Consider the following 13635-nt stretch of genomic DNA (forward strand, 5'->3'; position numbering starts at 1 on the left):
ACAGTATGTTATGGCAGCCTTAGACGTCTCTTACAGCCTGGCTTGGAGCTTGGTCTCGGGCACTGAAGGGCACAGTGTCCCCTGAGGCCAAGGCGGCAGCACAGGCGGTGGCCTGAGAGAGCATCTTCCGCTTCAGGATGGCAGAAGAGCAGGTGAGGCTGGGACGGAAGCAGAAACACGTCTGAGACCGAGTGGGAGGGGCCATCGAACCGAAGACCCCGGGGGCCTCGATTAGAGAGAGAGAGAGTGTGTCAGTTCTGAAGCTGCTGTGACTTGAGAGACATTCAGATTTACTTCTGACTTACAAAATTTTTTTTTTTTTTAATGTGACCCATTAGTGGCCTAAGAACTTTACTTTTAGGAGTTTCTCTTAAGGAAAAATCAGAAATTCAAACAAAGATTTATCCCCAGGATGTTTATCGTGATATTGTTTATAACACTGAAAAACTAGAAACAGCCTAAATGTCCAAGAATGAGGAAATAGTTAGATAAATCGCAGTATATCAAGAAGATGATTACTAAGCAGCCATTGTAAATATTTATGACGAGTGTTTAATGTTTACAAAGAGCTTTTAATGATGTGAGAGAATGATAATGATACGAAGCTAAGCGAAAAAAAAAATGAAAAGAAATCTGGTTATACAATGGTACAATATGATGCCAACCATGAAAAAAAAAATGTACAAAAAAGAGTGAAAGCAAATATGCCAAAATGTCAGTGCAGAGTGGTCTCTAGCCGGAGGAGTTATGAGAGTTTGTTTTTTTTTTAAACCCAAACCAAAAAAGTTCTTTATACTTTCCACACTTTTAAAATGATTTATCATGTCCATGGATTACTTCCATAGTCAAGGAACAAGTAAAAACTTTAAAAATGCCGTGTACATGGTTTCCACTTTTATTTTCTTCGATGGATGATTGCACATCAGCAAACCTTGCGTTATGCTAACTACTGACGCCAGTCACGACACACACACACACGCACAGAGAGGTCACATGGGCTGTGCCGAGCTGGCTGTAGCATATGTACATCATGTTACCCGGGTGGAATTGTTAGGCTGGTTGAAATACACCACCAAATGACGGGACACGGTAGGGTGAGGCCGCCTCTCCCGCCCGCCGCGGATGTTCACGGAGGTCTGTGCGTTAGGCTGGTGAGTGGGGTCCTGCTGGCATTCCTTCCGGTGGCCCCCGGTGGGTGAAGAGCATCTTGGGTCAGCATCTGCGCTGGGTCCCCTGCGTGTCTGTCTTTGCCTCGGCGTTGGAGCCTCCGGCTCTCCGGTACCTCTTCTGAGCAGTGGGTGTGCTCCAGCCCAGGCCCCCATCCCCTCTGCTCCGAACACCTGGGGCAGCCATCACAAAGGAAGGAAGAGCCAAAAGCAAATGGGCACGCTCCTGGTGTGACCCGTGCCCAGACACAGGAGGGGAGAAGTGGGAGATGTGACCACGACACCACATACAAGCTCAGTCTTTACAGATGGGCCCTCTGTGTCTCCAAGACATGTAGGCTATGTGGAGCCCTCCAGGGCACAGGCCCTGGGAAAGGACAGACGAGGGATGGGAGCTGTGCCCGTTGGGGGCAGGCCTGACGGCAGAGCTAGGAGAGTAGATGGGGATGTGTCCAACGTGGTGCTAGGTGGTTGAAAAGTCACGACTATACACACCTGGGGACCGTGCCCCTCTCCCAGATCATTCACACAGTGGGTTAGACACAGCTAGATAGAAGTGGAGATATACTTTTTCGAGGGAGGACCTTTTCCTGGTGGTTGGATAAACAGTGAGACAGACTCCTGGGTTCGGCATGCTCTGGGGAGGGCCATGCGACGGTGAGGGACTCCCTATTGCTACACTCTGTACAGGGCGACCGGGCCCGCCCGCCGCGCCCACGGCCCCTGGCGGCAGTCACAGGCTTGCCTTCAACCCCTTCCGCCTTTGAGAGCTCTTGGGCCCCAGTGAAAAGGGGGCTATGAAGACAAGTGGGTGGGAGGGGGGGTCCCCGTGGCCCCGGGGGGCACCCCAGGTGAGGGCTACATGATATTGCACTGGGTGGCCCCACAGCAATCCTTGATGAGTGCCAGCCCGGTCTTGGCCACTGTGGGCTTGCTAGGTGGGGGCTCTGCTTTCTTCTCGGCTCGGGAGCCTGCAGCAAGGTAGGAGAAGCACAGAGGAAGAGAAGGAAAAAGGGAAAGAGGGAGAGGTGAGGTAAGGAGAGCCCTGACCAGTTGCAGCCCCAGGCCCATCCCAACCCCTAGCCAGGCCTTGCTTCAACTCCACAGGTCAGGTGGCAAGGAGAGCTAGCGTGAACTACGTGTTAACTGTTCCCATTTTCCTGTGGGCCAACTGGCTTTCTCTCCTCAGCTTCCAGCCACAGCTTTTAGCTCTTATCCTATTCAGTTCTCCTTGGCATTGTATCGGCCAAGCCTATCACGGGGTCTGGCATTCAAGAAGTAGTTGGTGAATGAATAAATGGGAATTTTGTTCAAGTCACGTTAGTCTGAGGGCTCGTGTCTTTTAATTCTGGAAAACGCTCAAACGGTATCCTTTCAGATACCTCCACCTCTCATTCTGTGTTATCTCTTCTTCTGAAATGCCTTATTAGATGCAAATTGGACCTTCTTATTCTATCTTCCATATTTCATAACTTCTCTTTCATATATTGTCATCTTTTTGTCTCTGTGCTGTGTTCTGGGTAATCTCCTCAGCTCTGTCTTCCAATGTATGAATTCTCCCTTAGGCTGTGTCTCTGTGTTCAATCCATTGAGTTTTTACTTTAATAACAATTTTTTAGAAAGCTATTTGTTTGTTTTTAGAATTTTTAGAAATCTAATTCTTTCTTCACAGCTTCCTGCTATTTCATTTCATCTCTTTAATCATTTTAAATACACTTATTGTCTTTTAGATAGTCTGTTATTTCTGGTTCTTGGGAGGACAGACATTCTCTTTTCTTTTTGTTGTATCTTTTGACTTCTCGTATGATGGTTCAATTCTTCATGAGTTTTACATTTTTATTAAGAGCTCATCTTCACTGGGGTCATTTTATTTGTGGACCATGTATTATGAAATGCTGAAGGGCCCCTTTTGAACAATTCTGCATTTGCTTTGCTGGGGTCCCAGAGATTTTACTGATTTTAGATTGGTTTTAATTGTTCAACTTGGGATTCCAGTGCCAGATAAGTTGTATAAATTTGGATTCCACACCTGAACCCTTGCATGTGGTATAGATTGCTGTTTTGATTTCTTGCCAGAATTCTTTTTTCTATTTACACAAAATTCAAGTTTCCTTGCTCCTTCTCCATAGTGTTAGGTGGAGTTTCTAATTTGCCTTTTATGGAAGAGACAGTCCATCGAGGACACTGGATTTACACAGGGACCACATACCAGATGATTTTAGGGGCCTGCAGAAGGGACTATGGGTCTTCTCTTTATTCCTCCCCATACCATACGACTGTGCGTTTCATGTGATGTTAACGGATGATTAGGGAATACTGTGTTCACAGCTATAGTCAACGGTAGCAGCTCTTGGGTTTTGTCTGCCTAGCAAGATTTCTAGTCCCTTTTATTCTGATAACAGCCCCTGTCGCCGTGGTGACACAGATCTGGCCAGTCACAGCACCCCAGCCTCTTGGTAACAGTGCTGGGCCTCGGAGATGGGAACACGATCCAAGAAAGGCCAGTCAGAATCTTTCCGAGATTTGTATACTTAGATACCAGGAGAGAATCGATGGCGTTGCCTGGCTGCTGCGAAATGATGGTTCTGAGGTTCGGGCCCCGTAGGAGAAAACGAAGCTAACACACAAAGAAGGGCGGAAACGAGAACTAGAAGCGAGGGTTCTGGCGATGCCCAGCCTCAGGAGCCCTAGTTCTTTTTTTGCTCTTCTTCTGACCTCTTTCCCCCCACCCTTTTTTTTTTTTTTTTTTTTTTTTTTTTTTTTTTTTTTTGCTAGGGATAGTTTAAATTGGGCATCCATTTCTTGTAAGCAATAGCAGCCTCGCTAGGTTAACAAAGAGATGACAGCTCCTTGACACCAGGACCCATGATCAGTTTAACATGCTAATGAACTTTAGCGCCCTCCATAGAGAGGATTAAATATGAAACATTTCCCAAACTTATTTCACACAGAACTTTTTTTTTTGCTCTGAGTATCTCGTGAGGCTAATTTTCTGAGAAGCATCCTTCCGGTTCTACCCTCCCAGAACTTCCAGCTCCAACAGAGGCAAGAGCCTTCCTGAGCCTCAGTGGCCACCCAGCTCTTTCTATAACATGCACCAAACTGCATGATTAGAGAATAACAGCTGTTGCCAAAAACCAGCTACGTAGTTTGCAGAACCCAGGATTAAATGAAAAGGTGGGGCCTCTTGTTCCAAAATTCTTAAGAGCTTCAAGACAGTAAGAGCTGAACAGTACCCTCCCAGGTGTGGGGCCCTGGGCACCGGCACTGCCCGCACACTGATGAAGTCGGCCCTGCCGGCCGCCGCCCCGTGCTGGGGTTTGATCTCTAATAAGCGTTTTGTTGTGCTTTCTCTGGATCACAGGCCTCTTTTAAATTTCCTTTTTTGTCTTGGATGGGAGGAGGGGAAGAAATCATGTGCGCACTTACTGGCTGAAGATTTGGTTACTTTGTCTAGAGGTTTTAACTTGATTCTCAGGAAATCGGCCATTTCTTTGTCTTCTTCCTGCTCCCTGTGAAGACAGACGGGGGAAGACAAGAGGAAAGTACAGTTAACAAGAAGCGAATCAAGGAACCGAAGACATAAGTCAGGAGGTTAAGTGTGTGGGACCATGTAACAGACTTTGTGGATAATGCCTTATGTTGTATATTATGCATGGATGTGGCATGGATGTTAGCATGTGTGATACATGAGCGATGAGTGGATGTTGTATGTTATGTATGGGTGGTACGTGTGTGTGATGTGTATGTGGTATTTGTATGTTGTGTTTGATAAACCTGCTCTGTAGCAGAGAGAGACACATATCTCACCAACGGAGTAAATGCCTACCTGAGGTATGGGTGAGACCCCAGGGAAGAGGCAGGGACATTACAGGATTCTCGCTCCCTCCAGGGGGTTCAGTTAGCTGGGCAACACCTCTCCTGATGCTATATCCTAAAGTCACTCTAGATACCTGTGCTCCCGTAAGATAGGAGGCAGGTCTCAGAGCGCAGGTCACCTCAGCTCTTCCAAGGGCCACCAGGAGCAAAGACAGTGGGCCGAGCCTGGCTGAGTGAGGCACCGTGCACCCCGGGGGCCTCAGAGGACCCAGGGAGACAGACAGAATAAAGAAGAAGTAATCTTCTGGGTCAGAAGGGGCCTCGTGAGCCCCTCTCCTTGTGGAGGGCTCCCAAGGCTTTGCCAGGACAAAAATATTCAAGAATCAACATTCGCATCTTTCTCGTGCTCAGCCTCCTCCAGGGCCCCAAACACATGTGGCTCCAGTGCCTGTGGCTCTGCAGACAAGGAGGCAGGTGCATCTGCAAATAGGAGACCTCAGAGGGGCTTCAAAGCCACGAGAGAGAAGGAAAGAAAACACTGGGAGGCAGAGAGGGCAGGCAAGGAAACAAGTCAGTACAGGGGGCAGAGTTTCTATAAAAATCAGCAGAAGTTTCTAGAACTCAGGAGGATGTGTAGGAAGTGCTGCTGTGTGTTCTTTATTTTAATCTTTCCCTGGCCACCTCCTCAAATGACCTTCAATTAGACCCGCAGGCCTTTGCAAGGCTGGATTTGACTTTCTCTTGAATATGAAAAGGGTCCTCAGGCCAGAATGGGTCCTCAGGGTTCATCTGGCTCCAGCGTTGTGGGTGCGTGTGCCGAGGCCACGTCCCTTAGGCAAGGCTGTGAGTCCCAGGAGCAGACGATGGTTTAGGTAGGAAGCTGAGGGCGGTGCTCCAGGCGGTGTGTGGGCGCACGCCACCCACTCACCTTAACCGCTCGACCTCGGCGTCGTCCACCAGGAAGTCTCTCTTCTGCACCAGTTTGTGGATCTTCTGGATGAGCTCGTCCTCTCTCTGCTTCTGAAGCTTGGTTTTTTCTTTTTCTGGAAAGAAACAAACATCGGCAAAGAAACAGCTGAGTAGAGCTGTTGAAAGCACTTCAGTCCGTGGGGCCAGGGGGTTGGAATCCTGGCTCTACCATTTCTCTGGGTGGGTGAACTTGAAGAAGTCACTCGACCTCTTCGAGCTTTCGTTTCTTCCTCTGTAACACACACCTAGTGAGGCTAAAGCATGTTGACGTTAGTCGATGGCTTAGCATAGAGCTTGGCCATGCGTGGCAAGTGCTCACTAAACGGTAATGATGCTCGAGCAGAAGGCAGAGGGCTCAGAGGACTCTGGGGGCTCGGAGGAGGGTGCCAGGAGGGAAATACTCCACAGCACGGGTGAACCGATCCGTGAGATGAAAAGCATCCGCGTTGATGCCGCGAGTCCTGTCCCAAGTACCTGGGACTGACGTTGACAATTTCCTCTAGATCTGGAGGCAGAATCAGAGGTGAGGGGACTATAATATTTGAGTGAGAGAGAAAATAGGCTTTTCTCATTAACCACAAGGGGAAGCGGAAAAGGGGGCGGGATTTCTGGCAACGCTTGGGATTCCTGGCCATTGATGGTGGCGGAGGGGTATCCTGTGGGCCAGACTCCCCAAATCATTCATTGACACCACAGAGCACCTCCCAGCCCTCTGCAGGTGAGTCAACGCAGAGTCCCGACTCGCCAGGGTGCCTTGCTCCCCCAGCTCTCTCAGGCGGTCTGGTCCATAAGGACTCACAGGGCCAGCTTACAAGCTAGTTCCCTACCCAAGTGGCCACTCCACTGCCCAATACAGCTCACCTGCTTGTGAGCGTCACTTACTTTTCTGCCGGCGTCTCTCGCCCGCCTGTAGGCCCCACTCGCCTGCTTTCACGCCCCGCCCACCTGCCTAGAGCCGCTACCACTGGCTTGGTGATGTGACACTTTTCTTCCCATCATCACCCACCTACTCGCCGATGAGAACCGCCAGCTTACCCTCCACTTGCTGGCATCCCACACCTGATTCCTGCCATCTCCATGCACCTGTCAGTGTGACCCTCCACTTGCTTCTCATTTCCTCTAGCACACCTCCTCAATCCAGGCCACCATCACCTCTCCCTGGGCCACGCCATGGCCTCCTAACTTGTCTCCCTGAACTGGAGCCCCTATCCCAACTGGGAGAACTCCCTGAGGAATCAGACAGCCCTGCCTTGACACCCCAGCTCCTCCCCTTCCTAGCCGTGTGACTCTGGGTACAAATCATTAAATGCCCTCCAGATTAAATATTTACTGAACCAGGTACAAAAGAAACGACTCCTTATTTAATGAAGGAAAAGCAAATCTCACAGCATAAGTGTGCAAAGGCAAATGCTTAATAAATTGAAAGCTGTTATATTTATATTCTCATAAGCTTTACATTTTCACCTAATCTAGTTTCCTCAGCCTTGACGCTACTAGAATCTGTGTTAGGTAATTATTATGGGGAGTCGTCCTTTGCACCATAGGATAGTGAGCAGCATCCCTGGTCTCTATCCACTTGATGCCAGTGGCATTTCCTCCCCCAGTTGTGACAACCAAAAATGTCATCGGATTGCCCAAAGTCCCTTGCGGGGCAAAATTGCTCCTGGTTGAGAATCACGACCTTAAGCCTTTCAAATGAGGGAGATACGATTTCCATGCCCAACGAGAAGGTGCCGTGGCCACTACAGCCAGCTCTGAACATCTCTAGCTTGAAGACAATGGTGGCGGCGCTGGAGTAGGGGGTGAGGCATCTTGGCTTGTCCTGGAGAAGCGCTTGGTGCAGCAAGGGCCTTGGGTGTTCTTTCTGACCAGTCACCCACACCCACCTTCCAAGAACTGGTGAATTATTTTCCGACCTTGGCTGGCAAAACATGTTATTTTATTTTATTTTTTTTTTTTGGTCGTTCAGTGCTCTCTTTCCTTAATGCTTTTATTGATGTGCTGCCCAGAGCATCATTTCTTTCCCTCCTAAACTCAGCTACATCTATCTAGTGATCCAGGGAACACACAGAAAGACTCTTAACAAGGAATCAGGGGAGAAAGTGGGGAGAGGTTGAGCAGGAACGCAGGAGAGGAAAGGAAACGTTGTTGATATCTGACTTGCCGCACAAAAGCGACCGGGACGGTTCCGGAGGAATCCGTGGGACTGGCGTTCAGGGCCTGGGCTCCGTTGCTCACTGGCCCTATGACCTTGTAGCCCGCGTTTGTTGCCAGGGCAGCTGACGGCATTCCTCATGTGGGGCTGCCCCTACGCTGCAAGGTTCAGCATCCCTGGCCTCTACCCAATGAGTCAGTATCAGTACTGATCTCACCGTTATTTAAACTTTCAGTATTTTGCTCATTGGGAATTTTTGTATGAATTTTGATATTTTAACCCAAATACCTGTTGCACTGAAATATTATTTATCCTGATTACTGAGTGGTATTTTGTGTGTGTGTGCTCCAGTTGAGTGCCTTGTTCTTCTCAACCTAGTCCCAGTCCTGGTCATGAACCCCCATTTCCAAAGACCCCCGGCTCCCACCCATTTTCACATATACTTCAGAGGCTGCCATGTCCCCAAGGGGAGCCATTCTGGCCTGAGGTGGCCTTGGCTGGCCTGGTGGCCATGCACTCTTGTCTCCTTTGCCTCAGTTGCTGCCACAAGTCCTGCTGAGCCAACAACGGGCTCTGGGAATCCTTTTTCCTAAGTGGGAGGTGTCAACACATGCTGGGCCCATCAGAGTCTCCTGGAAAGTTGAAAATTGGGTCAAAGAGGCCCTGAGAGTTGAGGTCTTGTGTTAGCCCATGTGCTAAGGGGGGAGAGAGAGAGAGAGAGAGAGAGAGAGAGAGAGAGAGAGAGAGAGAGAGAGAGAGAAAGAGAGCCAAAGAACATTTCCACAGCATTCTTTTTCTTCCTCTGGACCCTTGTGAGGTTGGGGCGAACTTCATGCCTGCATGGGATAAATCGTATTACCCCCCTCCCCAGGTTTCACGTCTACCCTACTTGGAAATAGGATCTTCGCAGACGTCGTCAGTTCAGATGCGGTCATATTCATCAGGGTGCGTCCTTAATCCAATGACTGGTGTCCTTATAGGAAGAGGAGATGACAGACACATGGAGAGAACACCATGACGACCGAGGCGGAGTTTGGAGTGAGGCTTCTACAAGCCGAGGATGGATGGAAGCCCTCGGAAGCTGGAAGACGAAGGAAGGCTTCTCCTCTAGAAGCTGACACTTTGGTTTTGAACTCCCGGCCTCCAGAACTGGGAGAGAACCAGTTTCTGTCGTCTGAAGCCGCGAAGTTTGCGGGGATTTGTTACGGCCACCCCGGGATGCAAACCCAGTGCCCAGGGGTTGCAGGGGGTCTCCGCCGCCCTTCCTGTAATTGCCTGTTTGGTGCTTCCATCCACTTGGGTGGGTTTCATACCTTTCAACCAAACCGTTCTTCAAGGGCAGTGGGGGCTATCATATGACCGAGTTGAACTGGCCACAGCCACGTGAGGGGCTTTTATAAGTGACCAGTGCCAGTGCCCCACACGAATTGAATCGGAATTTCTAGTGGGCGCATCTGGACTTGACTATTTGTCCCCTATTTAGTTATCCTCTTATGTTTGACATTTTACTTTCCGTGGTACCAGTCTTATTAAACATAATTTACATATTGTACCGTTCGCCATTTCAAAGTGTTATTCACAGAGTTATGCAACCATCACCACAATCGAGTCTGGAACATTTTCGTCAACTCCAAAAGAAATTCCATACCCATTAGCCGCCGCCCCTTTCCAATTAGGGCTGTCCCCTCGCTGTGTCTTCCCGGGGCCTGCGCGGGGCCTGGCACATAGGACATGCTCACTAAAGCGGTGGCATCTGAAAGTTCTGCTGCCGTTGCACACACCGCCGTCGGCACGGGAATGCATGGCGGGGGGGGGGGGGCCTACGCTTTGCCTTCGCGATCTCGTGTTACGACACGGCACGGTCACAGCCACCACGGAAGAGGGGCATCGCTGGCGCCGTTTTACGAACGAGGTATTTCAGGCTCAGAGATGTTACGTCGTTCCACGAAGGTCATCCAGCGGCTTGTCACTGGACTCTCATTGAGATAGGGAGCGACTGGGCCACCCCGCCCCCCATCTTTGGCCAGAGGATATTTGGCAATATCTGGAAACTCTTTGGTTGTCACGACTGGGAGGGCGGGGGCGTACGACGGACATGCAGTGTGTCTAAGCCAGGGATGCTGCAAAATCCTATAACACACAGGACAGCCCTCCTGTGCCGACGGGATTGTCCGGCCCCAAATGTCCCTAGTGTTGAAGCGTTTAGCACAACGCCCTCTTCTAAAGGGCATTGTGCTGCGCTTCTGGCTCAATAATAGGTCTCCGTGGGGTGTCAGGCGATCTCTTTCTACCAACCTGTGAGAGCCTTAGAGTGGAGAATTACGTTCTGCTCATCACTGCATGCCTAGCACCTAGCAGCGGTGTAGCCTCTTGAGACATATACCCATTGAACTGACAGAATAGCAAAAATATTCAAGTAAACAACAACATGCGGGGGGTGCTCATCTGGCCTGTGCCGTTCTTTGCCAAGGCCAAAGGCGAGGTTCTCGAAACATGTTTGTGTTTGTTCACTCAATAAATCTTCCTCTTAGCACCTGCCAGGCCCTCATTCCTATCCTTAAGGAGCATGGGATTCTAGAGAGGGACAGATACGAGTTAAGAGGCAATAATTTGATAAGTACTTTGATAAGAGTAACCCCCTGGAGGGCACTGAACCCAGCCCGGATAAGCATGGAAGCCTTTCTTGGGAGAAGGAGCCAAATAAGCTTTGACCTGAAGGATGGGTAGAAATTTGTTTGGTTGATGATGATGATGATGATGATGGTGATAGCAATAATTTATTAAGCACTTTCTATAGGATGAGAAAGTAGGCACTTAACATATTTTTTCCTCCATCAATCCCATGACAACCCTATTAGGTAGAATCCACAATTATCTTAGTTGACAGATGAAGAAATCGAGTTTTAGTTAACTAACTCGCTCAAGGTCGTGTCATTAATAACTGACAGGTCTAGGTTTGACCCTAAAGTCAGAGCTTGTCATCACCAAACTCTACCTGTTCCCAAGCAGGATAATAATAGTGATAATTGCTAATATTTCCTGGGCTCTTACGTGAGCATGGATGTCACATTAAGCAAGTGGATCGCATTGTTTTCACTTACCACAATGGGACTTACATCCAACAAGTTAGGTACTATTACCACCCTGTTTCAGAGGAGGAGAAATTGAGTGTCAGAGAGATAAAGCCCAAGGTGAAGGACTTGACCTGGCTCTGCCTGCCACCAAGCTGGGTTTGAATCATGTGATCAGGGAGCTCTGCTCTGTGAGGACGAGGCCATGCTGAAGAGATCTCTGTCTGCCAGCGCCGAGGGGTACAGATGGAGCTGGCTGGGGCCTCTAAGCAGCTGCTTATCAGAGGCGAAGTCCCTAATGGTTACCTGGGATGGCGACCAAGTTCTGCAGCTCCTGCTTCAGGTCCATGATGTCATTGCAGAGCTGAATGTCATCCATCCTGGGGAAACAGGACACCGCGCGACAGCGGGTTACATTGGCAGAACATGCTACGTCCTCAGCACCACCCCAGTTTCAACAAAGAGAATGTAGGGGAGGGAGTTGGCCTTTGCAAAGGTCACGCAGGCTCTTTATAGAAAGTTTTTTCTCCCAAAAGAAGAAAAATAAAGACGGCCTGTTTTCTCATGGAGTGGAAATGGCCAGTCACTGTTAATACCTTGATCATGTCTCTCCCGGTCTTCACGCACCTCGCGTGTGTGTGCGTGTATTAGCGATTTGTTATTAAAAACATTCGAACATTACAGAAATTCACAGCACATATAGATTTGTTATTAAAAACATTCGAACATTACAGAAATTCACAGCACATATAGAGAAAATCTCCCTTTACTCCAGGTCGGCGCATGCAAATCTTCTCATTTTTAACGGCTGTATACTCCTCCATTATGTTGCTACACAGGGATTTATGTAACGGTTCCCCTATTCATGAATATACGAGTTGTTTCCTGATACAATTCTAGGATAAATTCCTGAAAATAAATAAATTCCCAGAAACACAATCGCTGGGTTGAGTACCACAAACACGTGCATTTTAATAGGAATTTTCAAATTGCCCTCCAGAGGGATCGTGCATGATATTTCTACCAACAGTGTGTGTGCTGCAATATTAACTCATCCTACTCAAAACGGCCATTGTGACAGCTGCCTGGAATCTCACCAAGTAGATTTATTGGGGTCATGTAATTATGCCTTCATCTTGATTACTTAGGTGGGTTTTTCAGGCTGTTTGTGCTGATTTAGCTGCTGTAGGATGAACAGGAATGCGCGTAGCCTTTTTCTTCAGGTTGGATTATTTTGGGTGGGGGCTGTAGATTCTCAGAAGTGGGTCCACTGAGTACAAAGAGCTCAGCATGCGTATGGCCGTTAAGACATGTTATCAGATCGCTTCCCCGTGGTGGGTGTGTGTGTGTGTGTGCGTGCGTGCGCGCCTTCATTATACACACCTTTATTGAGCATTTACTATGTCTGCCACCATCATAGGCTGCAGGGACTCAGTAGCCTCCCCTGACATCATGAGCTGAAATTTAGGCAAGGGAGACAGGGGAACACAAATACAATGGAAAGTCGGATGCTACAAAGGAGAAGAGTAAAGCAGGAGGGGGGGTGGCGTGGGCCGGTTTGGACACACTATGCCACTGTCCCCGGAAGAGACGGAAGGACATCTTAATATTCTCAAAAGGCTCATCTGTGTCCACACAGTGCATGGGGGTGGGACCAGGCCTAGGAATCGACTCGTCTGAGTACACTGATCCTTCTACTTCCTTCCATAGCGTCTCCATCAACAACTTGGTCTGCTGCCTCCACTCAGAAGCTTGGTGGCCCCTGCCCTTTGCTGGTCAGGAGCTGCCCACGTTGTTCATTTCAATCCCAGCGTCCCAGCTTCCAGGACCAGTGGCAAGGGTGTCTCACTTCAGCCTGCGTCTCCTTTGGCCCGAGGCACTCACACCATTTGTCAGGCCCTGTCCTGGAATGTCCTAGCAAGTGGCAGCTGCCTCGGATAAGCTTGGGGGTTTGCGAGAAGGGCACAAAGTGTTCCCGTGGGTTCCTGTCTGCAATTGTTCAACTCGAGGGGCTCCGGGACCATTTTCCGCAATTAGTACGGAGATCAGGCTGCGTCGGTGGTTTTTAATGAGGACAGTTTTGGTCCCCAGGGACACCGGGCAATGTCTGGAGACATATTTGGTTGTTACAACCGGGTGTGTGTAGGGGTCGCTACTGGCATCTTGTGGGTAGAATCCAGGGATGCGCAGCCCCCTCAAGAGAGAATTATCTGATCTGATCATGCTAAAGATGAGAAATCCAGGGTCATAGCCACAGAATTGACACAGGTACCCGACTAATGGTTTTTGAGAGATGAGAGAAAAAAAAAAAAAAAAGATGGCCAAAGAAACAAAAGAGAGACAGGTAGTGTGAGAAGCGAGAGTATAGACACTAAACGGTTCTGGTTCCAAAGGGCTGCACACCAGTGATGTAATGTCTCTCAGTCTCTTCCCTTGTCTTTCGAATAGGAATTTT

The 13635-nt window shown here is 49.0% G+C and overlaps 1 protein-coding gene across 1 annotated transcript in view; it reads right to left on the minus strand.

Moving 5' to 3' along the window:
* Positions 1–347: 347 nt before the first annotated feature.
* The window catches only part of BMERB1 (bMERB domain containing 1), an 87078-nt gene continuing 73790 nt past the window's right edge, over positions 348–13635 (minus strand). Inside the window, exons 3-6 of the mRNA XM_016159680.2 lie at positions 11487–11560; positions 5914–6028; positions 4596–4678; positions 348–2137 (exon numbers count right to left, since the gene is read on the minus strand). Of these exons, the coding sequence (XP_016015166.1) occupies positions 2025–2137; positions 4596–4678; positions 5914–6028; positions 11487–11560 (385 nt within the window). The 3' untranslated portion in view covers positions 348–2024. The remainder of the gene's footprint in view (positions 2138–4595; positions 4679–5913; positions 6029–11486; positions 11561–13635) is intronic.

Source organism: Rousettus aegyptiacus, unplaced genomic scaffold (assembly GCF_014176215.1).
Source record: "Rousettus aegyptiacus isolate mRouAeg1 unplaced genomic scaffold, mRouAeg1.p scaffold_m13_p_8, whole genome shotgun sequence".
Classification (NCBI taxonomy): Eukaryota; Metazoa; Chordata; class Mammalia; order Chiroptera; family Pteropodidae; genus Rousettus; species Rousettus aegyptiacus.